This window comes from Oncorhynchus kisutch, unplaced genomic scaffold (genome assembly GCF_002021735.2).
Source record: "Oncorhynchus kisutch isolate 150728-3 unplaced genomic scaffold, Okis_V2 scaffold792, whole genome shotgun sequence".
Classification (NCBI taxonomy): domain Eukaryota; kingdom Metazoa; phylum Chordata; class Actinopteri; order Salmoniformes; family Salmonidae; genus Oncorhynchus; species Oncorhynchus kisutch.
In genome coordinates, this window is record NW_022262737.1 from 40270 (window position 1) to 66309 (window position 26040).

The 26040-nt window shown below is 49.5% G+C and overlaps 1 protein-coding gene across 4 annotated transcripts in view; it reads right to left on the minus strand.

Annotated features, from left to right (window-relative positions):
- Window positions 1–8410: 8410 nt before the first annotated feature.
- Window positions 8411–26040, minus strand: part of LOC109881482 (sodium/potassium/calcium exchanger 1-like) — a 36649-nt gene continuing 19019 nt past the window's right edge. For 3 of the 4 annotated variants that reach the window (XM_031816420.1, XM_031816419.1, XM_031816418.1), the window contains 5 exons: window positions 17551–17642; window positions 16795–17067; window positions 16503–16592; window positions 12375–12541; window positions 10736–11193 (listed from right to left, as the gene is read on the minus strand). In XM_031816420.1, coding sequence (XP_031672280.1) covers window positions 10944–11193; window positions 12375–12541; window positions 16503–16592; window positions 16795–17067; window positions 17551–17642 — 872 coding nt within the window. In that variant the 3' untranslated portion in view covers window positions 10736–10943. Of the gene's footprint in view, window positions 11194–12374; window positions 12542–16502; window positions 16593–16794; window positions 17068–17550; window positions 17643–26040 lie in introns of all 4 variants that reach the window. The other variant, XM_031816417.1, reaches the window with a different exon arrangement.

Genomic DNA, 26040 nt, shown 5'->3' on the forward strand with positions numbered 1-26040 from the left:
CTGTGGTTGATGGATGTACTGGCTTCGTGTCAGGGTGAAACATCTATTCCTCTCCTCCTGTGGTTGATGGATGTACTGGCTTCGTGTCAGGGTGAACCATCTATTCCTCTCCTCCTGTGGTTGATGGATGTACTGGCTTCGTGTCAGGGTGAAACATCTATTCCTCTCCTCCTGTGGTTGATGGATGTACTGGCTTCGTGTCAGGGTGAAACATCTATTCCTCTCCTCCTGTGGTTGATGGATGTACTGGCTTCGTGTCAGGGTGAAACATCTATTCCTCTCCTCCTGTGGTTGATGGATGTACTGGCTTCGTGTCAGGGTGAAACATCTATTCCTCTCCTCCTGTGGTTGATGGATGTACTGGCTTCGTGTCAGGGTGAACCATCTATTCCTCTCCTCCTGTGGTTGATGGATGTACTGGCTTCGTGTCAGGGTGAAACATCTATTCCCCTCCTCCTGTGGTTGATGGATGTACTGGCTTCGTGTCAGGGTGAAACATCTATTCCTCTCCTCCTGTGGTTGATGGATGTACTGGCTTCGTGTCAGGGTGAAACATCTATTCCTCTCCTCCTGTGGTTGATGGATGTACTGGCTTCGTGTCAGGGTGAAACATCTATTCCTCTCCTCCTGTGGTTGATGGATGTACTGGCTTCGTGTCAGGGTGGAACATCTATTCCTCTCCTCCTGTGGTTGATGGATGTACTGGCTTCGTGTCAGGGTGAACCATCTATTCCTCTCCTCCTGTGGTTGATGGATGTACTGGCTTCGTGTCAGGGTGAAACTTCCATCCCTCTCCTCCTGCGGTTGATGGATGTACTGGCTTCGTGTCAGGGTGAAACATCCATCCCTCTCCTCCTGTGGTTGATGGATGTTCTGGCTTCGTGTCAGGGTGAAACATCTATTCCTCTCCTCCTGTGGTTGATGGATGTACTGGCTTCGCGTCAGGGTGAAACATCCATCCCTCTCCTCCTGTGGTTGATGGATGTACTGGCTTCGTGTCAGGGTGAAACATCTATTCCTCTCCTCCTGTGGTTGATGGATGTACTGGCTTCGTGTCAGGGTGGAACATCTATTCCTCTCCTCCTGTGGTTGATGGATGTACTGGCTTCGTGTCAGGGTGAAACATCTATTCCTCTCCTCCTGTGGTTGATGGATGTACTGGCTTCGTGTCAGGGTGAAACATCTATTCCTCTCCTCCTGTGGTTGATGGATGTACTGGCTTCGTGTCAGGGTGAAACATCTCTTCCTCTCCTCCTGTGGTTGATGGATGTACTGGCTTCGTGTCAGGGTGAAACATCTATTCCTCTCCTCCTGTGGTTGATGGATGTACTGGCTTCGTGTCAGGGTGAAACATCCATCCCTCTCCTCCTGTGGTTGATGGATGTACTGGCTTCGTGTCAGGGTAAAACATCTATTCCTCTCCTCCTGTGGTTGATGGATGTACTGGCTTCGTGTCAGGGTGAAACATCTATTCCTCTCCTCCTGTGGTTGATGGATGTACTGGCTTCGTGTCAGGGTGAAGGTGAAACATCTATTCCGCTCCTCCTGTGGTTGATTGATGTACTGGCTTCGTGTCAGGGTGGAACATCTATTCCTCTCCTCCTGTGGTTGATGGATGTACTGGCTTCGTGTCAGGGTGAAACATCTATTCCTCTCCTCCTGTGGTTGATGGATGTACTGGCTTCGTGTCAGGGTGAAACATCTATTCCTCTCCTCCTGTGGTTGATGGATGTACTGGCTTCGTGTCAGGGTGGAACATCTATTCCTCTCCTCCTGTGGTTGATGGATGTACTGGCTTCGTGTCAGGGTGAACCATCTATTCCTCTCCTCCTGTGGTTGATGGATGTACTGGCTTCGTGTCAGGGTGAAACATCCATCCCTCTCCTCCTGCGGTTGATGGATGTACTGGCTTCGTGTCAGGGTGAAACATCCATCCCTCTCCTCCTATGGTTGATGGATGTACTGGCTTCGTGTCAGGGTGAAACATCTATTCCTCTCCTCCTGTGGTTGATGGATGTACTGGCTTCGTGTCAGGGTGGAACATCTATTCCTCTCCTCCTGTGGTTGATGGATGTACTGGCTTCGTGTCAGGGTGAACCATCTATTCCTCTCCTCCTGTGGTTGATGGATGTACTGGCTTCGTGTCAGGGTGAAACATCCATCCCTCTCCTCCTGCGGTTGATGGATGTACTGGCTTCGTGTCAGGGTGAAACATCCATCCCTCTCCTCCTGTGGTTGATGGATGTACTGGCTTCGTGTCAGGGTGAAACATCTATTCCTCTCCTCCTGTGGTTGATGGATGTACTGGCTTCGTGTCAGGGTGAAACATCCATCCCTCTCCTCCTGCGGTTGATGGATGTACTGGCTTCGTGGCAGGGTGAAACATCTATTCCTCTCCTCCTGTGGTTGATGGATGTACTGGCTTCGTGTCAGGGTGAAACATCTATTCCTCTCCTCCTGTGGTTGATGGATGTACTGGCTTCGTGTCAGGGTGGAACATCCATCCCTCTCCTCCTGTGGTTGATGGATGTACTGGCTTCGTGTCAGGGTGAACCATCTATTCCTCTCCTCCTGTGGTTGATGGATGTACTGGCTTCGTGTCAGGGTGAAGGTGACACATCTATTCCTCTCCTCCTGTGGTTGATGGATGTACTGGCTTCGTGTCAGGGTGAAACATCTATTCCTCTCCTCCTGTGGTTGATGGATGTACTGGCTTCGTGTCAGGGTGAAACATCCATCCCTCTCCTCCTGCGGTTGATGGATGTACTGGCTTCGTGGCAGGGTGAAACATCTATTCCTCTCCTCCTGTGGTTGATGGATGTACTGGCTTCGTGTCAGGGTGAACCATCTATTCCTCTCCTCCTGTGGTTGATGGATGTACTGGCTTCGTGTCAGGGTGAAACATCCATCCCTCTCCTCCTGCGGTTGATGGATGTTAGAATGTTCTAGTAGTATTTACAGTGAGTAGTGTAACTGTATCTGCTACTGTATCACACTGATGTCCATCGTAAACTGAACTAAGCTGCTTTGAAGTATTGTATCAGTGAGGGCATTCAAAGATTCACTCAAAACAACTAAAGTCGCTTTAAAACTGCCAAAATATTGCGTTTAAATACTTCATTTCCGCCGCACTTTTACAACCGATGTTGTTGTTGTCAAGACGTAAAGCCTGAGTATGGATTGATTCGTTTGATCGACAAAATATAAATATCTGTTACAGAAATACCCATACTGAGTCGAATACTTTGACGTTTACAAAACTGATTGATCACTGTTTCTGTTTTTTAAAGTAATGTGCAACTGTAAAACAGACTTTGACATCTTTGGCACAACATGCTGCATGAATCGGCTCCTCAGATATCAGTATTACTATCATTAAAGTACCTTTTAAAGTACCTTCAAGTTAAAGTTGAAGTACCTTTTAAAGTACCTTCGAGTTAAAGTTGAAGTACCTTTTAAAGTACCTTCGAGTTAAAGTGGAGTACCTTTTAAAGTACCTTCCAGTTAAAGTTGAAGTACCTTTTAAAGTACCTTCAAGTTAAAGTTGAAGTACCTTTTAAAGTACCTTCAAGATAAAGTTGAAGTACCTTTTAAAGTACCTTCAAGATAAAGTTGAAGTACCTTTTAAAGTACCTTCAAGATAAAGTTGAAGTACCTTTTAAAGTACCTTCGAGTTAAAGTGGAGTACCTTTTAAAGTACCTTCCAGTTAAAGTTGAAGTACCTTTTAAAGTACCTTCGAGTTAAAGTGGAGTACCTTTTAAAGTACCTTCGAGTTAAAGTTGAAGTACCTTTTAAAGTACCTTCAAGATAAAGTTGGAGTACCTTTTAAAGTACCTTCGAGTTAAAGTGAAGTACATTTTAAAGTACCTTCAAGTTAAAGTTGGAGTACCTTTTAAAGTACCTTCAAGATAAAGTTGGAGTACTGGAGTACATTTGAGGACCTCTGTGTACTGTTACGAACATGTAGTTACCCTTTTGATATATGGAGGGAATATTTCTACACGACAGTAGGTTCCGTGTTTCAAGTCCTTTCATATTCACCTATACGTGTGGGCTTCTCTTCAGGTGTTATAAACTGTGAATAGTGGGTTATGACAGGGAATTTACAAGGAACGTATGGGTTTGTTCAATAGTTTTGAGGTAACTGTCTGTTCCCCTTCAAAAAAACTTTTATTTTATTTTAATTGATGTGTTTTAGAACCAAAAAAATAATCATCCAAAACAGTACAATGGTACAGTGTGTATTACTGAACTAAAATATAAACGCAACATGTAAAGTGTTGGTCCCATGTTTTCATGAGCTGAAATAAAAGATCCCAGAAATGTTCCACACGGCACAAAAAAAGCTTATTTCTCTCAAATAAAATGTTGCGCAGAAATTTGTTTACATCCAAATTTGTTTATCCTTTGCCAAGATAATCCAAATCAAGAAGCTGATTAAACAGCATGATCATTACACAAGTGCACCTTGTGCCGGGGAGAATTAACGGACACTCTCAAATGTGCAGTTTTGTCACACAACAGAATGCCACAGACAGGGTTCCAAGTGGGTGGGCCTGGCTCCCTAGTGGGTGGGCCTGGCTCCCCAGTGGGTGGACTGGGTTCCAAGTGGGTGGGCCTGGCTCCCCAGTGGATGGACTGGGTTCCAAGTGGGTGGGCCTGGCTCCCCAGTGGATGGACTGGGTTCCAAGTGGGTGGGCCTGGCTCCCCAGTGGGTGGGCCTGGCTCCCCAGTGGATGGACTGGGTTCCAAGTGGGTGGGCCTGGCTCCCCAGTAGATGGACTGGGTTCCAAGTGGGTGGGCCTATGCCCTCCCATGCCCCACTATGACTTTATTTTAATTGACTCTGATTCCCTTCAATACACTGTAACTCAGTAAAATCTTTGAAAGTGTTGCATGTTGCATTTATATTTTAGGTCAGTCTAGTTTTGTTAGGAGATATAAGTCTAGATTTGGCCGGTCAGTAAGAATGATTCATACCATTGATGTGTAGGTGAGTTGGGGTTCATTCCATTCCATTTCAATTCCAGTCAATTCTCTTCAATGCTTTTTAATTTGGAATTTGGTTTACTTTCGAAATTGACCGATTTGAAATGGAATTGAGCCCCTCCAGTCACAAGATGTATTTCCCAAACCGGAAGCCAGTTCTGTTCTGGTTTCTAACCCACGTTTAAGGACGTCAGGCCCGACACAACGCAACGTCCAATAACTCGATTCATCCTCAAACGTTTTAGATATGATCCTATGTTCATCTATATACTGTATACAATACACGTGTTCTGTGTTTCTTCCATACAAGGTACTATAGGAGTAACACCCTACGTTTGGGTTCGTTGTTCAGCAGCACAAATTAATGTTCAGTTGGCACATCACATGCAGTCAAACCCTTTTGGGGGGAGAGGGGGGGGGGGGTGAAAAGAAGTGGTTGAAGTATCAGGACCTCGGTACGGTGGCTATGATGTCATAGCTGTTTATCCCTGGTCTGTTATACTGATGATACCAAGTATCAGGACCTCGGTACGGTGGCTATGATGTCATAGCTGTTTATCCCTGGTCTGTTATACTGATGATACCAAGTATCAGGACCTCGGTACAGTGGCTATGATGTCATAGCTGTTTATCCCTGGCCTGTTATACTGATGATACCAAGTATCAGGACCTCGGTACAGTGGCTATGATGTCATAGCTGTTTACCCCTGGCCTGTTATACTGATGATACCAAGTATCAGGACCTCGGTACAGTGGCTATGATGTCATAGCTGTTTATCCCCGGCCTGTTATACTGATGATACCAAGTATCAGGACCTCGGTACAGTGGCTAGTTATACTGATGATACCAAGTATCAGGACCTCGGTACAGTGGCTAGTTATACTGATGATACCAAGTATCAGGACCTCGGTACAGTGGCTATGATGACACAGCTGTTTATCCCCTGGCCTGTTATACTGATGAAACCAGTTCAGCCTTTGGTGATGTATTGTCTTCAGTTCATTTTACATTATGTCTGATGATTTTATGTGTGTGTGGGGGGGGGAGAGGTGTGCACCTGAACATAGATTATAATGCTTTCAGTTGTCTTGAGTGGACAACGACCGTTGAGTCCACTTGACCAGGTAAACACTTGAAAATCCTCCCAGGTTTAAAGTCAACATCTCTCTCACCGGGGAAAATACTTCCAACTCAGCATGAAATCATTGAAGTCCCTTTATGACGTGATAATGTCCCCCCCCCTTTTAACAGATACGTTAAACGCCTCTCCTGGCCGACTGCAATGTAGACGGAAACGTCCCCAGTCGTCTTACCTAACGTGAGGCACACCGGTGACCTCCAATTACAATGTAACAACAGACTGATGTCATTGGCTAGAAGAGGACCTTTTTGTCAAGAAGGGTCCAATGAGAGCTGGCCACTTCGGTGTTCTCAGCTGTCAAATCATTGATCGCAGAATAGCGCTACTATGCAAACATGAAACGGACGTTGCTATTTTGAAAGCTAAAGATTGTTACCAACCACAACTAAGTGCTTAAGAGAAACCTGGACTGTCCAACAAAAAATATATCACTCATGATATCAGCAGTGTGAACAGCTTTTAAATGGTTTAGTTGTCAATCTCTGCAGATGAAGGGCTCTAATTCAATCCGCAAGGCGGAAGTGTTCCTGATTGAGCAGAGACTGCATTGACGGTAAACGGTGCTCCATGGGAAATGACCTTTACATTCCCATCACAGAATCTGTCACTCTTCAGCTGTACAGACTGAGTAGAGCTCTAGAAGGTTATTAGTCATTCTAGAAGGAAATGACCTTTACATTCCCATCACAGAATCTGTCACTCTTCAGCTGTACAGACTGAGTAGAGCTCTAGAAGGTTATTAGTCATTCTAGAAGGAAATGACCTTTACATTCCCATCACAGAATCTGTCACTCTTCAGCTGTACAGACTGAATAGAGCTCTAGAAGGTTATTAGTCATTCTAGAAGGAAATGTACAAACAAAAATGTTTCATTGTATTTAGGGTCAATGTATAATATGTGATCTGCTCTTTGTATAGAGAAGACATTTTGTAAAAATGTTCCTTGTGTTGTTTTACAGCTCTGTACGATGTGTCTGTGGATCTGATGATGAGATTAATCATGTACTGTTGGACTGGATCTTTAGAGTTGTCTCAGACTGGAAATAAAATCACTTATACCGTGGCCAATCGTGTGTGTTTCTACACGGGGATTAAATCACTTATACCGTGGCCAATCGTGTGTGTTTCTACACTGGGATTTAATCACGTATACCGTGGCCAATCGTGTGTGTTTCTACACAGGGATTTAATCACTTATACCGTGGCCAATCGTGTGTGTTTCTACACGGGGATTAAATCACTTATACCGTGGCCAATCGTGTGTGTTTCTAGACGGGGATTAAATCATTTATACCGTGGCCAATCGTGTGTGTTTCTACACGGGGATTTAATCACGTCTGGGATTTATGCTTAAAACGACGTCTACAGCCTTGACAGCGAATGCCATCTTTGTGAACGCCTCTCTCTACACCCCCCCTCCTCTCTCTATCCTTCCCTCCTCTCTCTACACCCCCCCTCTACACCCCCCCTCCTCTCTCTATCCCCCCCTCCTCTCTCTACACCCCCCCTCCTCTCTCTATCCCCCCCTCCTCTCTCTATCCCCCCTCCTCTCTCTACACCCCCCCTCCTCTCTCTACACCCCCCTCCTCTCTCTACACCCCCCTCCTCTCTCTACACCCCCCCTCCTCTCTCTATCCCCCCTCCTCTCTCTACACCCCCCCTCCTCTCTCTACACCCCCCTCCTCTCTCTACATCCCCTCCTCTCTCTATCCCCCCTCCTCTCTCTACACCCCCCCTCCTCTCTCTACACCCCCCTCCTCTCTCTACACCCCCCTCCTCTCTCTACACCCCCCCTCCTCTCTCTACACCCCCCCTCCTCTCTCTATCCCCCCTCCTCTCTCTACATCCCCTCCTCTCTCTACAACCCCCCTCCTCTCTCTACACCCCCCCTCCTCTCTCTACACCCCCCCTCCTCTCTCTACACCCCCCCTCCTCTCTCTACACCCCCCCTCCTCTCTCTACACCCCCCCTCCTCTCTCTACACCCCCCCCTCTACACCCCCCCCTCCTCTCTCTACACCCCCCCCTCTACACCCCCCCTCCTCTCTCTATCCCCCCCTCCTCTCTCTACACCCCCCCCCCTCCTCTCTCTATCCCCCCCCTCCTCTCTCTATCCCCCCCTCCTCTCTTTACACCCCCCCCCTCCTCTCTCTATCCCCCCCTCCTCTCTCTACACCCCCCCTCCTATAAATTATAAATTCCTGGCTTGAATTTCAATTTCAAATGACCTCAGAACATTTGTTTTCACACAACATAATTAACCAATCAACACTTTTGAATATGATTTTAAAAAAAGGATTTAATTGCAGCATGGATTGTAAGCACAACATATGGATAGTTTACTATACATCAATACATTCTCTTTGCATCCTTCTGACCCACACAAGTGTATTGCATACATACGTAACACATGACACACTACAATGCTGACAGTTAATGACATAATGGTTACATATGGGGGTCGTGTAACTGAACTACATTTCTATTACTATTCTAGACACTGAATCACTGAATCATTCACATGAAGAACTCCAAAGCTGCTGTACCTCTCTGCACCTGATAAACCGGGGTTTTTGTTTTTTTAACTCTTAAAAGAAATGACTGTATTGACGTTTATACACGGGATGAACACTAAAATGGATGTGTGTGTGTGTGTGGTGTGGCTGGACAACGTCTCCGATTACTGAGTCTCTCTTCAGGATGTTGTGGACAGACAACCTCTACTGCTGCACATCAGTTCTGGTGAAGGAGACCAGCCATAGTCCAACCATGAAGGCGTCCACTGATTCAACAACACCTGGCTCAACACAGACAACACCATCCCCTCTGTGAACAGCAACACTAGGAGACCTCTAACCCCTCTGTACCGTGAATGTTAGTGACCGACAACGATACAGTTTGGCGGTTATTATTTAAATGACTTCCTGACACGCCTCTTTTTTTCCCCCCTCCCTCCTCATTGTAGTATGATGTACTACAATACCCATAATGCTCTGTACAGTACAACATATTCAGTTTCATCTTTAGTTTTTTTTTTAAAGAAGATGTTCCTGAAGCTAACATAATGGTTGGGTGGACTGGGTTCCAAGTGGGTGGGCCTGGCTCCTCAGTGGGTGGACAGGGTTCCAAGTGGGTGGGCCTGGCTGCCCAGTGGGTGGACAGGGTTCCAAGTGGGTGGGCCTGGCTGCCCAGTGGGTGGACTGGGTTCCAAGTGGGTGGACCTGGCTCCTCAGTGGGTGGACTGGGTTCAAAGTGGGTGGGCATGTCTGCCCAGTGGGTGGACAGGGTTCCAAGTGGGTGGGCCTGGCTGCCCAGTGGGTGGACAGGGTTCCAAGTGGGTGGGCCTGGCTCCCCAGTGGGTGGACAGGGTTCCAAGTGGGTGGGCCTGGCTGCCCAGTGGGTGGACAGGGTTCCAAGTGGGTGGGCCTGGCTCCCCAGTGGGTGTACTGGGTTCCAAGTGGGTGGGCCTGGCTCCCCAGTGGGTGGACTGGGTTCCAAGTGGGTGGGCCTGGCTCCCCAGTGGGTGGACTGGGTTCCAAGTGGGTGGGCCTGGCTCCCCAGTGGGTGGACAGGGTTCCAAGTGGGTGGGCCTGGCTGCCCAGTGGGTGGACAGGGTTCCAAGTGGGTGGGCCTGGCTCCTCAGTGGGTGGACTGGGTTCCAAGTGGGTGGGCCTGGCTGCCCAGTGGGTGGACAGGGTTCCAAGTGGGTGGGCCTGGCTGCCCAGTGGGTGGACAGGGTTCCAAGTGGGTGGGCCTGGCTCCCCAGTGGGTGGACAGGGTTCCAAGTGGGTGGGCCTGGCTGCCCAGTGGGTGGACAGGGTTCCAAGTGGGTGGGCCTGGCTCCCCAGTGGGTGGACTGGGTTCCAAGTGGGTGGGCCTGGCTCCCCAGTGGGTGGACTGGGTTCCAAGTGGGTGGGCCTGGCTCCCCAGTGGGTGGACAGGGTTCCAAGTGGGTGGGCCTGGCTCCCCAGTGGGTGGACAGGGTTCCAAGTGGGTGGGCCTGGCTCCCCAGCGGGTGGACTGGGTTCCAAGTGGGTGGGCCTGGCTCTCCAGTGGGTGGACTGGGTTCCAAGTGGGTGGGCCTGGCTCCCCAGTGGGTGGGCTGGGTTCCAAGTGGGTGGGCTGGGTTCCAAGTGGGTGGGCCTGGCTCCCCAGTGGGTGGGCTGGGTTCCAAGTGGGTGGGCTGGGTTCCAAGTGGGTGGGCCTGGCTCCCCAGTGGGTGGACAGGGTTCCAAGTGGGTGGGCCTGGCTCCCCAGTGGGTGGACAGGGTTCCAAGTGGGTGGGCCTGGCTCCCCAGTGGGTGGACTGGGTTCCAAGTGGGTGGGCCTGGCTCCCCAGTGGGTGGACAGGGTTCCAAGTGGGTGGGCCTGGCTCCCCAGAGGGTGGACTGGGTTCCAAGTGGGTGGGCCTGGCTGCCCAGTGGGTGGACAGGGTTCCAAGTGAGTGGGCCTGGCTCCTCAGTGGGTGGACTGGGTTCCAAGTGGGTGGACTGGGTTCCAAGTGGGTGGGCCTGGCTGCCCAGTGGGTGGACTGGGTTCCAAGTGGGTGGACTGGGTTCCAAGTGGGTGGGCCTGGCTGCCCAGTGGGTGGGCCTGGCTCCCCAGTGGGTGGACAGGGTTCCAAGTGAGTGGGCCTGGCTCCCCAGTGGGTGGACTGGGTTCCAAGTGGGTGGACTGGGTTCCAAGTGGGTGGGCCTGGCTGCCCAGTGGGTGGACAGGGTTCCAAGTGAGTGGGCCTGGCTCCTCAGTGGGTGGGCCTGGCTCCCCAGTGGGTGGGCCTGGCTCCCCAGTGGGTGTGTCTGACCTCTGACCTCAGATGGAGACCGGGCAGATAATAATACGGTCTTCCAGCATCACGCTGAGCACCAGGAACACGAAGTAAAGCATGAACATGGTGAGGCCCAGAACGCGGCTCATCTTCCACCGACACGCTGCGATGCTGACGATGACGAAGAGGAGCATGACGAAGAGGAGCACGATGGCACAGAACAGACCGTTGGAGTTCACCGCCACCGGTACACCGCCTTGCATCGCCGAGAAGATTAACCATGGGACAGGCAGGCTGGAGTAATTGAGGGGGGGGGGGGGGGACAGACAAGAGAGGAAGGGTGGAGGCAGAGGGATGTAGAGAGAGACAGAGAGAGGAAGGGTGGAGGCAGAGGGAGAGACAGAGAGAGGAAGGGTGGAGGCAGAGGGATGTAGAGAGAGACAGAGAGAGGAAGGGTGGAGGCAGAGGGATGTAGAGAGAGACAGAGAGAGGAAGGGTGGAGACAGAGAGAAAGGAAGGGTGGAGGCAGAGGGATGTAGAGAGGGAGAGACAGAGAGAGAGGAAGGGTGGAGGCAGAGGGAGAGACAGAGAGAGGAAGGGTGGAGGGAGAGACAGAGAGAGAGGAAGGGTAGAGGCAGAGGGATGTAGAGAGAGACAGAGAGGAAGGGTGGAGGTAGAGGGAGAGACAGAGAGAAAGGAAGGGTAGAGGCAGAGGGATGTAGAGAGGGAGAGACAGAGAGAGAGGAAGGGTGGAGGCAGAGGGAGAGAGAGAGAGAGGAAGGGTAGAGGCAGAGGGATGTAGAAAGAGACAGAGAGGAAGGGTGGAGGCAGAGGGAGAGACAGAGAGAAAGGAAGGATAGAGACAGAGGGATGTAGAGAGGGAGAGACAGAGAGAGAGGAAGGGTGGAGGCAGAGGGAGAGAGAGAGAGAGGAAGGGTAGAGGCAGAGAGAGGGTGGAGGCAGAGGGATGTAGAGAGGGAGAGACAGAGAGAGAGGAAGGGTGGAGGCAGAGGGAGAGAGAGAGAGAGGAAGGGTAGAGGCAGAGAGAGGAAGGGTGGAGGCAGAGGGATGTAGAGAGGGAGAGACAGAGAGAGAGGAAGGGTGGAGGCAGAGAGGGGGAGAGACAATCACTTTTGAGAGTAGTAACACAAATTGTCTTGATCGTTTACTACAGACAACGGTACACAGTTCATAGTGATATCTCTGTAGTTACAGTGGTCTATACTAACCCCATAGTGATATCTCTGTAGTTATAGTGGTCTATACTAACCCCATAGTGATATCTCTGTAGTTATAGTGGTCTATACTAACCCCATAGTGATATCGCTGTAGTTATAGTGGTCTATACTAACCCCATAGTGATATCTCTGTAGTTATAGTGGTCTATACTAACCCCATAGTGATATCGCTGTAGTTATAGTGGTCTATACTAACCCCATAGTGATATCTCTGTAGTTATAGTGGTCTATACTAACCCCATAGTGATATCAAAGATGTTGGATCCCACTGAGCTGGACACAGCCATGTCTCCCAGTCCTTTCCGGGCCACGATGACACTAGTGATGAGGTCAGGGATGGAGGTGCCCGCTGCCAGGATGGTCAGGCCCATGATCTCCTCTGAGATGCCTATGGTCTCACCCACCTAGGGAGACAACAGTCAGTCAGTCAATCAATCAGTCTCACCCACCTAGGGAGCCAACAGTCAGTCAGTCAACCAATCAGTGTCCCCACCTAGGGAGCCAACAGTCAGTCAGTCAACCAATCAGTCTCACCCACCTAGGGAGCCAACAGTCAGTCAGTCAACCAATCAGTCTCACCCACCTAGGGAGCCAACAGTCAGTCAGTCAACCAATCAGTCTCACCCACCTAGGGAGACAACAGTCAGTCAGTCAACCAATCAGTCTCACCCACCTAGGGAGACAACAGTCAGTCAGTCAACCAATCAGTCTCACCCACCTAGGGAGCCAACAGTCAGTCAGTCAACCAATCAGTGTCCCCACCTAGGGAGACAACAGTCAGTCAGTCAACCAATCAGTGTCCCCACCTAGGGAGCCAACAGTCAGTCAGTCAACCAATCAGTGTCCCCACCTAGGGAGCCAACAGTCAGTCAGTCAACCAATCAGTGTCCCCACCTAGGGAGCCAACAGTCAGTCAGTCAACCAATCAGTGTCCCCACCTAGGGAGACAACAGTCAGTCAGTCAACCAATCAGTGTCCCCACCTAGGGCGCCAACAGTCAGTCAGTCAACCAATCAGTGTCCCCACCTAGGGCGCCAACAGTCAGTCAGTCAACCAATCAGTGTCCCCACCTAGGGCGCCAACAGTCAGTCAGTCAACCAATCAGTGTCCCCACCTAGGGAGCCAACAGTCAGTCAGTCAACCAATCAGTGTCCCCACCTAGGGAGACAACAGTCAGTCAGTCAACCAATCAGTGTCCCCACCTAGGGAGCCAACAGTCAGTCAGTCAACCAATCAGTGTCCCCACCTAGGGCGCCAACAGTCAGTCAGTCAACCAATCAGTGTCCCCACCTAGGGAGCCAACAGTCAGTCAGTCAACCAATCAGTGTCCCCACCTAGGGCGCCAACAGTCAGTCAGTCAACCAATCAGTGTCCCCACCTAGGGAGCCAACAGTCAGTCAGTCAACCAATCAGTGTCCCCACCTAGGGAGCCAACAGTCAGTCAGTCAACCAATCAGTGTCCCCACCTAGGGCACTAGTAATCAGTCGATACATATATCAAAATGTAATTTTTGACAAATACGTAGCACATCCGTTATTCATCCCGAGTGTAGACGGAGGCCAGGATTCAACCAGATCAGCGTTAACCCACGATAACCCACAATTACCCACGATAACTCACGATCACACACGATAACCCACGATTACACACGATAACCCACGATCACACACGATAACCCACAATTACACACGATAACCCACGATAACCCACGATAACCGTAGCTCATCATTGCTTTTGTTTATAGTGGGTGGGGTCAGAAGTGTTACTGCGTTGGAGTTGTCAAAACCCCACGAGGCTCCCGACGTTATCCCTATCAATATCTCTATCAGTATCCCTAGCATTATCCCTATCGGTATCCCTATCATTGGCCCTATCATTATCCCTATCATTATCCTTGTCGTTAGACCTATCATTATCCATGCCATTATCTCTATCGGTATCCCTGTCGTTAGACATATCATTGTCCTTATCGTGAGACCTAGCATTATCCTTATCCTTAGACCTATTGTTAGACCCTGTCGTTATCTCTATTGTTGTATCATTATCCCTGTCGTTATCCTTATCGTTAGACCCTATGTTAGACCCTATCGGTATCCCTATCATTAGACCTATCATTAGATCTTTCATTATCCCTATCGTTAGACCCTTCGTTAGACCCATCATTAGCCCCTATCGTTATCCCCTATCGTTAGACTCTATCATTAGCCCTATCGTTAGACCCTATCGTTAGACCCTATCGTTAGACCCTATCGTTGGACCCAATCGTTAGCCCCATCGTTAGACTCGATCGTTAGACCCTATCGTTAGACCCTATTGTTAGAACCCATCGTTAGACCCATCGTTAGACTTGATCGTTAGACCCTATTGTTAGACCCCATCGTTAGACCCCATCGTTAGACCCCATCGTTAGACCCATCGTTAGACCCATCTTAAGCCCTATCGTTAAACCCTATCGGTAGACTGATCGTTAGACCTATCGTTAGACCTATCGTTAGACCCATCGTTAGACCTATCGTTGGACCCATCTTTAGACCTATCGTTAGACCCGTCGTTAAACCCTATCGGTAGACTGATCGCTAGACCTATCGTTAGACCCTATCGTTAGACCTATCATTAGACCCATCGTTAAACCCTATCGTTAGACCCTATCGTTAGACCCGTCGTTAGACCCTATCGTTAGACCCTATCGTTAGACCTATCCTTAGACCTATCCTTAGACCCATCGTTAAACCCTATCAGTAGACTGATCGTTAGACCTATCGTTAGACCCGTCGTTAGACCTATTGTTAGACCTATCATTAGACCCATCGTTAGACCCATCGTTAGACCTATCGTTCGTTAGACCTATCGTTCGTTAGACCTATCGTTCATTAGACCTTTCGTTCGTTAGACCCATCGTTAGCAGCTGTGTTAAACTCAAACACTAAAATGCGTGATTTAACTAGACAAGTCAGTTAAGAATACATTCCTATTTACAATGACGGCCTCCCGGGGAACAGTGGTTTAACTGCCTTGTTCAGGGGAACAGTGGTTTAACTGCCTTGTTCAGGGGAACAGTGGGTTTAACTGCCTTGTTCAGGGGAACAGTGGGTTTAACTGCCTTGTTCAGGGGAACAGTGGGTTAACTGCCTTGTTCAGGGGAACAGTGGGTTAACTGCCTTGTTCAGGGGAACAGTGGGTTAACTGCCTTGTTCAGGGGAACAGTGGGTTAACTGCCTTGTTCAGGGGAACAGTGGGTTAACTGGCTGTTCAGGGGAACAGTGGTTTAACTGCCTGTTCAGGGGAACAGTGGTTTAACTGCCTTGTTCAGGGGAACAGTGGTTTAACGACATTTTTTTTTTACCTTGTTAGCTTGGGGATTCGATCTAACAACCTTTCGGTTACTGGTCCACCCTCTAACCACTAGGCTACCTGCTGGTTACTGACCCAAAACTCTAACCACTAGGCTACCTGCTGGCTACTAGTCCAACACTCTAACCACTAGACTACCTGCTGGTTACTGGCCCAACTCTCTAACCACTAGGCTACCTGCTGGTTACTAGTCCAACACTCTAACCACTAGGATACCTGCTGGTTACTAGTCCAACGCTCTAACCACTAGACTACCTGCTGGTTACTAGTCCAACACTCTAACCACTAGACTACCTGCTGGTTACTGGCCCAACTCTCTAACCACTAGGCTACCTGCTGGTTACCTTCCCAACGCTCTAACCACTAGACTACCTGCTGGTTACTAGTCCAACACTCTAACCACTAGGCTACCTGCTGGTTACTAGTCCAACACTCTAACCACTAGGCTACCTGCTGGTTACTAGTCCAACACTCTAACCACTAGGCTACCTGCTGGTTACTAGTCCAACACTCTAACCACTAGGTTACCTGCTGGTTACTAGTCCAACCTCTAAATACTAGGCTACCTGCTGGTTACTGACCCAACGCTCTAACCACTAGGCTACCTGCTGGTTACTGGCCCAACACTCTAACCACTAGGCTACCTGCTGGTTACTGGCCCAACACTCTAACCACTAGGCTACCTGCTGGTTACTGGCCCAACTCTCTAACCACTAGACTACCTGCTGGTTACTAGTCCAACACTCTAACCACTAGACTACCTGCTGGTTACTGGTTCACTCTCTAACCACTAGGCTACCTGCGGGTTACCTCGGGTCTGTCTGTTACCTCGGGTCTGTCTGTTACCTCGGGTCTGTCTGTTACCTCGGGTCTGTCTGTTACCTCGGGTCTGTCTGTTACCTCAGGTTATCGCTGATCTGATTAAATCCTGGCCTGAGTCAAAGAAGCACTGGACTAATAGTTTCTAAACAAGATGGAAGTCGTGTGATCTAAAAACCCAACCAGAGTGATACCTGATGTGCCCACCAGACCATTAGATAGGAGAACACAGCGATCCACGTGATGGAACCAATAAACGTCATGGCGAAGTATTTTCTGGAAGCCTGAGGAAGAACTCACAGGAAGCTCATATCAGCATGACATTAGAAAGATATTTTGTGTTCTACATTTTGGCCACTTTGCAGGACACAAACACAGTACACAAAATGGCGTGAATGTAAAGACAGAGATGATAAAGACAGAGATGATAAAGACAGAGATGATAAAGACAGAGATGATAAAGACAGAAATATAGATGATATTTACCGGGTTGCGTACGTCGGGCACAGTGAGCCACAGAGGAAACACTATCGGTAGGAGAAAAAGATATGTGGCCTGTTTACGTCTGGTGTCTGGCCATTCTAACGACAGAGGTTCCTCGTTCTCTTCACCCTCTTCCTCTTCTTCCTCTTTATTTTCCTCTTCGTCCTCTTCGTCTTCATCATCCTCGTCTTCCTCATCCTCGCTCTCTTCTTCACTCTCGTCCTCCTCACCGCTGTCTGAGCCGTCGGACCCCCCTGCGCCCGCTGGCCCCTGGTCCTAGTGAAGAGGGAGAGAGGGTGAGAGAGAAGGGTCGTAGGGGTAGAGTAGTGTTATGAATTAACTCTCCTATCTCTCTCCACCCTCTCTCCACTCTCTCTCCTCTCTCCTCTCTCTCTCCTCTCGGTCTCCTCTCCCCTCTCTGTGTCTCTGACGGATCTGGTGTCTTCTCTCCCTCTCCTCTCTCCACTCTCTCTCCTCTTTCTAATGTCTGTGTCTCTGACGGGTCTGGTTTCTCCTATCTCCCCTCTCTCCTCTCTCCTCCGTCTGAGTCTCTGACGGGCCTGGTTTCTCCTCTCCACCCTCTCTCCACTCTCTCTCTCCTCTCGGTCTCCTCTCCCCTCTCTGTGTCTCTGACGGATCTGGTTTCTTCTCTCCCTTTCCTCTCTCCCCTCTCTCCTCTCTCTCCCGTCTGAGTCTGACAGATCTGGTTTCTCCTCTCTCCCCTCTCTCCTCTCTCTCTCCTCTCTCCCCTCTCTCTACCGTCTGAGTCTCTGACGGGCCTGGTTTCTCCTCTTCTTTAGGTGTGGTCTGGGAGGTCGAGGGTTCGGCCTGCTCAGTCTTCTCAGGTCCAGCTGAAAAAAGACAGACACAAGACACAACCAATAAGCAACATGTCAGATGTTTACCTTTACATGTGAGTCATTTAGCAGACTCTCTTATCCAGAGACACTTAACAGTGGTGAGTCATTTAGCAAACTCTTATCCAGAGAGACTTAACAGTAGTGAGTCATTTAACAGACTCTCTTATCCAGAGAGACTTACAGTAGTGAGTCATTTAGCAGACTCTCTTATCCAGAGACACTACAGTAGTGAGTCATTTAACAGACTCTCTTATCCAGAGAGACTTACAGTAGTGAGTCATTTAACAGACTCTCTTATCCAGAGACTTACAGGAGTGAGTCATTTAACAGACTCTCTGATCCAGAGACACCACAGTAGTGAGTCATCTAACAGACTCTCTAATCCAGAGTCACTACAGTAGTGAGTCATTTAGCAGACTCTCTAATCCAGAGACACTACAGTAGTGAGTCATTTAACAGACTCTCTGATCCAGAGACACCACAGTAGTGAGTCATTTAACAGACTCTCTTTTCAGAAGTCACTACAGTAGTGACTGCATACGTTTTCATTGGTACTGATCCCCCGTGGGAATTGAACCCACAACCCTGGCATTGGGAGTGCCATGCTCTACCGACTAAGCCACATGGTAAATATGTTCAATGTAGGGGGAGCAGCAGGTAAGGTAGGTGACCATTCAGGGGGGGGGTGTCCCTAGGGGGAGCAGCAGGTAAGGTAGGTGACCATTCAGGGGGGAGGGGGGGTGTCCCTAGGGGGAGCAGCAGGTAAGGTAAGTGACCGTGTGACTCCTAGTGTGGTGTGACTCCTAGTGGGATGTGACTCCTAGTGGGGTGTGACTCCTAGTGGGGTGTCATGACTTTGCCCTCTTTGGGTTCAGCGAGCACCATCCCCCTCTCTCTCTCTCTCCTACACCCAGGCTGCTGTTAGGCAGGTCATAAATTCCTGGAGGAGATTCTTCCTCATGGCCAGACAGTACAGAGAGAGAGTGAGTTTTCATAGAGAGAACAAAGGAATTTCTTCCACCTCACAGAACTTGAGAACTGAACAATATTCATGTTCTGGAGAATGTATAAAAGGTCGGTGAAGTAGTCAGCTACGAACTGGTCCGTTTGGTACAATTTTGTGAAACTCATGAGAGACAATACAGCCACATTACCATAACCCTGTTTATACAAGAGTCTCAGTTGTGAGGCTTGCATCTAATTGTTGTATAAAATGAATGAGTAAAGATTAAACTATTTGTGAAATTATGCAATGTGATTTACTACTGTTTAATAAAGGAAACTCATTAATTTAGTTTAACTAAATCATAGGCCCGCCCCATGAGCACAGACATTGATCTGGCGTCATGGGACAGCCCCTTTCTGCTCTTCCGAATGTAACCCCCACCTTGGGAATTTATCTTCAGACCATGTTTCTCTCAATTACGAGAGGGCCGACAACCGCCGAATCATCTATTCTATAACAACATTGCTGAATGTTACTCTGAACTATCCATTCTAACCATGGCAGAGAGAGAGAGAGAGAGAGCGGACAAACTCTCCAACAGAAACAAACTCTCCAACAGAGATCCCGATGACACACTGAGTGTAAATAAATATATTGATTGCAATTATTCCCGAATGAGTGAGTGTTCATGTGTAAAGGATTAGCATTTCAATTGTTATAATTATCAACTCTGTCGTGTCTTTTATCTCAGTCGACCCTTTTTGTCCACCAAAAAGGGTCGACTGAGATACCGGTTTATCCCACTAGGGAAACTCAGTTATCATTTCCTTGTAACTATCTACTGTTTGTTTGTTTCTGCATTTCTGGGATTATTTAGTTAGTAAATAAATTATTTAAAACAATTGATGTATGATTCATAGTGAAGACTGGGTTCGTGCAGATAACCAACAATTTACAACGTTTGGAATGAGACTAAAGAATAATTCATTAATTGGAGGACTAATTGATCAGATATTAAAATAACTGAAAGTTATATTAGGAAAATTATAAAATGATGTAATCTGAATATTTTCCATGGTGCCCCGACTTCCTAGTTAATTACAGTTACATGATTAAGTTAGTTTAATCACGCATTCCACCCTGCCAGTGTTCAATCATTAATGAACAAACTTGACGAGCTCAGGGCGAGGATCTCCTTCCGGAGGGACATCAGATCCTGTAACATACTCTTGTTTTTCTGAGACTTTCCTCCGACATCCAGAGGGATTTATATACAACCGGCGGGTTTTACCGATTTCTGAGTGGATAGGAAGCAGAATCTCTCTGGCTAAGAACAAAGGTGGTCGGATCTGCTTAATGACCAACAACACATGGTGCGAAACGTACAGGAACTTGCGAGCTTCTGCTCCCCTGACTCGGAAACTTTGTCATCAAATGTTGCCCTGTGGACAGGGTGGTATGCTGCTGGCTATTATTATTATTATATTGTATGCCTATGTCATATGCCAAAAACTGTGTAACTAAAGGTTAACGAGCCATGAATCAAAAAGACGATGACCTCTTCCTCTGACACACACATGTGCAGGGCCCCATCTGCATGTTAATCTCAGTGTTGATTGGGTCTGTGTTAAGGCCGCGCAGGGCCCCATCTGCATGTTAATCTCAGTGTTGATTGGGTCTGTGTTAAGGCCGCGCAGGGCCCCATCTGCATGCTAATCTCAGTGTTGATTGGGTCTGTGTTAAGGCCGCGCAGGACCCCATCTGCATGTTAATCTCAGTGTTGATTGGGTCTGTGTTAAGGCCGCTTCAGCCTGTGGTTGTCATAACCCTGAGAGACTGTAATGGCCTGGACCACTGAAGGACCTCATTAGATCACACACACACACACTGAGAGGCCCAATGATTACAGGGTACGAACCCAAATCAAATCCCCCGCGAACCCTGTTCCCAACAAGCACAACTCAATCCAGACATGGTGGACTGGACCGACCACAAAAACAGAGACAAATGCACAGATTAACAGGTGTCTGTATCCATGTACCACCTTTCCAGTTATTACAGACTAACAACACACCACACTGAGTCACATCAACACACCACACTGAGTCACATCAACACACCACACTGAGTCACATCACCACACCACACTGAGTCACATCAACACACCACACTGAGTCACATCAACACACCACCGTGTCAGTGTGTGTCTTAACCAAGGTGACCGTGTCAGACACACACCGTCACACCCCACTAGGAGTCACATCAACACACCCCACTAGGAGTCGCATCAACACACCACACTGAGTCTCATCAACACACCACACTGAGTCACATCAACACACCACACTGAGTCACATCAACACACCACCGTGTCAGTGTGTGTCTTAACCAAGGTGTCAGACACACACCGTCACACCCCACTAGGAGTCACATCAACACACCCCACTAGGAGTCGCATCAACACACCACACTGAGTCTCATCAACACACCACACTGAGTCACATCAACACACCACACTGAGTCACATCAACACACCACCGTGTCAGTGTGTGTCTTAACCAAGGTGACCGTGTCAGACACACACCGTCACACCCCACTAGGAGTCACATCAACACACCCCACTAGGAGTCGCATCAACACACCACACTGAGTCTCATCAACACACCACACTGAGTCACATAAACACACCACACTGAGTCTCATCAACACACCAGACTGAGTCACATCAACACACCACACTGAGTCACATCAACACACCACACTGAGTCACATCAACACACCCCACTGAGTCACATCAACACACCACACTGAGTCACATCAACACACCACACTGAGTCACATCAACACACCACACTGAGTCACATCAACACACCACACTGAGTCACATAAACACACCACACTGAGTCACATCAACACACCACACTGAGTCACATCACCACACCACACTGAGTCACATCAACACACCACACTGAGTCACATCAACACACCACACTGAGTCACATCAACACACCACACTGAGTCACATCAACACACCACACTGAGTCACATCAACACACCACACTGAGTCACATCAACAAACCACACTGAGTCACATCAACACACCACACTGAGTCACATCAACACACCACACTAGGAGTCCCATCAACACACCCCACTAGGAGTCACACCCCACTAGGAGTCACACCAACACACCCCACTAGGTGTCAAACCCACTAGGAGTCACACCAACACACCCCACTAGGAGCCACACCCACACACCATACTAGGAGCCACACCCACACACCCCACTAGGAGTCACACCAACACACCCCACTAGGAGTCACACCAACACACCCCACTAGGAGTCACATCAACACACCCCACTAGGAGTCACATCAACACACCCCACTAGGAGTCACATCAACACACCCCACTAGGAGTCACATCAACACACCCCACTAGGAGTCACACCCCACTAGGAGTCACATCAACACGCCCCACTAGGAGTCACATCAACACACCCCACTAGGAGTCACATCAACACACCCCACTAGGAGTCACATCAACACACCCCACTAGGAGTCACATCAACACACCCCACTAGGAGTCACACCCCACTAGGAGTCACATCAACACACCCCACTAGGAGTCACATCAACACACCCCACTAGGAGTCACATCAACACACCCCACTAGGAGTCACACCCCACTAGGAGTCACACCAACACACCCCACTAGGAGTCACACCAACACACCCCACTAGGAGTCACAACAACACACCCCACTAGGAGTCACACCCCACTAGGAGTCACATCAACACACACCACTAGGAGTCACAACAACACACCCCACTAGTAGTCACACCCCACTAGGAGTCACATCAACACACCCCACTAGGAGTCACACCCCACTAGGAGTCACATCAACACACCCCACTAGGAGTCACATCAACACACCCCACTAGGAGTCACATCAACACACCCCACTAGGAGTCCCATCAACACACCCCACTAGGAGTCACATCAACACACCCCACTAGGAGTCACATCAACACACCCCACTAGGAGTCACATCAACACACCCCACTAGGAGTCATATCAACACACCCCACTAGGAGTCCCATCAACACACCCCACTAGGAGTCACACCCCACTAGGAGTCACACCAACACACCCCACTAGGTGTCAAACCCACTAGGAGTCACACCAACACACCCCACTAGGAGCCACACCCACACACCATACTAGGAGCCACACCCACACACCCCACTAGGAGTCACACCAACACACCCCACTAGGAGTCACACCAACACACCCCACTAGGAGCCACACCCACACACCCCACTAGGAGTCACATCAACACACCCCACCAGGTGTCACATTAACACACCCCACTAGGAGTCACACCCCACTAGGTGTCAAACCCACTAGGAGTCACACCAACACACCCCACTAGGAGTCACATCAACACACCCCACTAGGAGTCACACCCCACTAGGAGTCACATCAACACACACCACTAGGAGTCACAACAACACACCCCACTAGTAGTCACACCCCACTAGGAGTCACATCAACACACCCCACTAGGAGTCACACCCCACTAGGAGTCACATCAACACACCCCACTAGGAGTCACATCAACACACCCCACTAGGAGTCACATCAACACACCCCACTAGGAGTCCCATCAACACACCCCACTAGGAGTCACATCAACACACCCCACTAGGAGTCACATCAACACACCCCACTAGGAGTCACATCAACACACCCCACTAGGAGTCATATCAACACACCCCACTAGGAGTCCCATCAACACACCCCACTAGGAGTCACACCCCACTAGGAGTCACACCAACACACCCCACTAGGTGTCAAACCCACTAGGAGTCACACCAACACACCCCACTAGGAGCCACACCCACACACCATACTAGGAGCCACACCCACACACCCCACTAGGAGTCACACCAACACACCCCACTAGGAGTCACACCAACACACCCCACTAGGAGCCACACCCACACACCCCACTAGGAGTCACATCAACACACCCCACCAGGTGTCACATTAACACACCCCACTAGGAGTCACACCCCACTAGGTGTCAAACCCACTAGGAGTCACACCAACACACCCCACTAGGAGTCACATCAACACACCCCACTAGGAGTCACACCAACACACCCCACTAGGAGTCACATCAACACACCCCACTAGGAGTCACATCAACACACCCCACTAGGAGTCACACCCCACTAGGAGTCACATCAACACACCCCACTAGGAGTCACAACAACACACCCCACTAGTAGTCACACCCCACTAGGAGTCACATCAACACACCCCACTAGGAGTCACACCCCACTAGGAGTCACACCAACACACCCCACTAGGAGTCACATCAACACACCCCACTAGGAGTCACATCAACACACCCCACTAGGAGTCACATCAACACACCCCACTAGGAGTCACATCAACACACCCCACTAGGAGTCCCATCAACACACCCCACTAGGAGTCACACCCCACTAGGAGTCACATCAACACACCCCACTAGGAGTCACATCAACACACCCCACTAGGAGTCACATCAACACACCCCACTAGGAGTCACATCAACACACCCCACTAGGAGTCACACCCCACTAGGAGTCACACCAACACACCCCACTAGGAGTCACACCAACACACCCCACTAGGAGTCACAACAACACACCCCACTAGGAGTCACAACAACACACCACACTAGTAGTCACACCCCACTAGGAGTCACATCAACACACCCCACTAGGAGTCACACCCCACTAGGAGTCACATCAACACACCCCACTAGGAGTCACATCAACACACCCCACTAGGAGTCACATCAACACACCCCACTAGGAGTCACATCAACACACCCCACTAGGAGTCACATCAACACACCCCACTAGGAGTCCCATCAACACACCCCACTAGGAGTCACACCCCACTAGGAGTCACATCAACACACCCCACTAGGAGTCACATCAACACACCCCACTAGGAGTCACACCCCACTAGGAGTCACACCAACACACCCCACTAGGAGTCACACCAACACACCCCACTAGGAGTCACAACAACACACCCCACTAGGAGTCACAACAACACACCACACTAGTAGTCACACCCCACTAGGAGTCACATCAACACACACCACTAGGAGTCACATCAACACACCCCACTAGGAGTCACACCAACACACCCCACTAGGAGTCACATCAACACACCCCACTAGGAGTCACAACAACACACCCCACTAGGAGTCACATCAACACAGCACACTAGGAGTCACTTCAACACACCCCACTAGGAGTCACATCAACACAGCACACTAGGAGTCACACCAACACAGCACACTAGGAGTCACACCAACACAGCACACTAGGAGTCACACCAACACAGCACACTAGGAGTCACTTCAACACACCCCACTAGGAGTCACACCAACACAGCACACTAGGAGTCACGTCAACACACCACACCGAGTCATATCAACACACCATACTGAGTCACATCAACACACCAGACTGAGTCACAGCAACACACCACTAAGAGTCACACCAACACAGCACACTAGGAGTCATACCAACACAGCACACTAGGAGTCACACCAACACAGCACACTAGGAGTCACGTCAACACACCCCACTAGGAGTCACACCAACACAGCACACTAGGAGTCACGTCAACACACCACACCGAGTCATATCAACACACCACACTGAGTCACATCAACACACCAGACTGAGTCACATCAACACACCAGACTGAGTCACATCAACACACCACACTAGGAGTCACACCAACACAGCACACTAGGAGTCACGTCAACACACCACACTAGGAGTCACAACAACACACCCCACTAGGAGTCACAACAACACACCCCACTAGGAGTCACACCCCACTAGGTGTCAAACCCACTAGGAGTCACACCAACACACCCCACTAGGAGTCACATCAACAAACCCCACTAGGAGTCACACCAACACACCCCACTAGGAGTCACATCAACACACCCCACTAGGAGTCACATCAACACACCCCACTAGGAGTCCCATCAACACACCCCACTAGGAGTCACACCAACACAGCACACTAGGAGTCACGTCAACACACCGAGTCATTTCAACACACCACACTGAGTCACATCAACACACCAGACTGAGTCACATCAACACACCAGACTGAGTCACATCAACACACCACACTAGGAGTCACACCAACACAGCACACTAGGAGTCACGTCAACACACCACACTGAGTCACATCAACACACCACACTGAGTCACATCAACACACCACACTGAGGCCTGGATCTCACCTATAGGCCTGGACCTCACCTATAGGCCTGGACCTCACCTATAGGCCTGGATTTCACCTATAGGCCTGGACCTCACCTATAGGCCTGGACATCACCTATAGGCCTGGA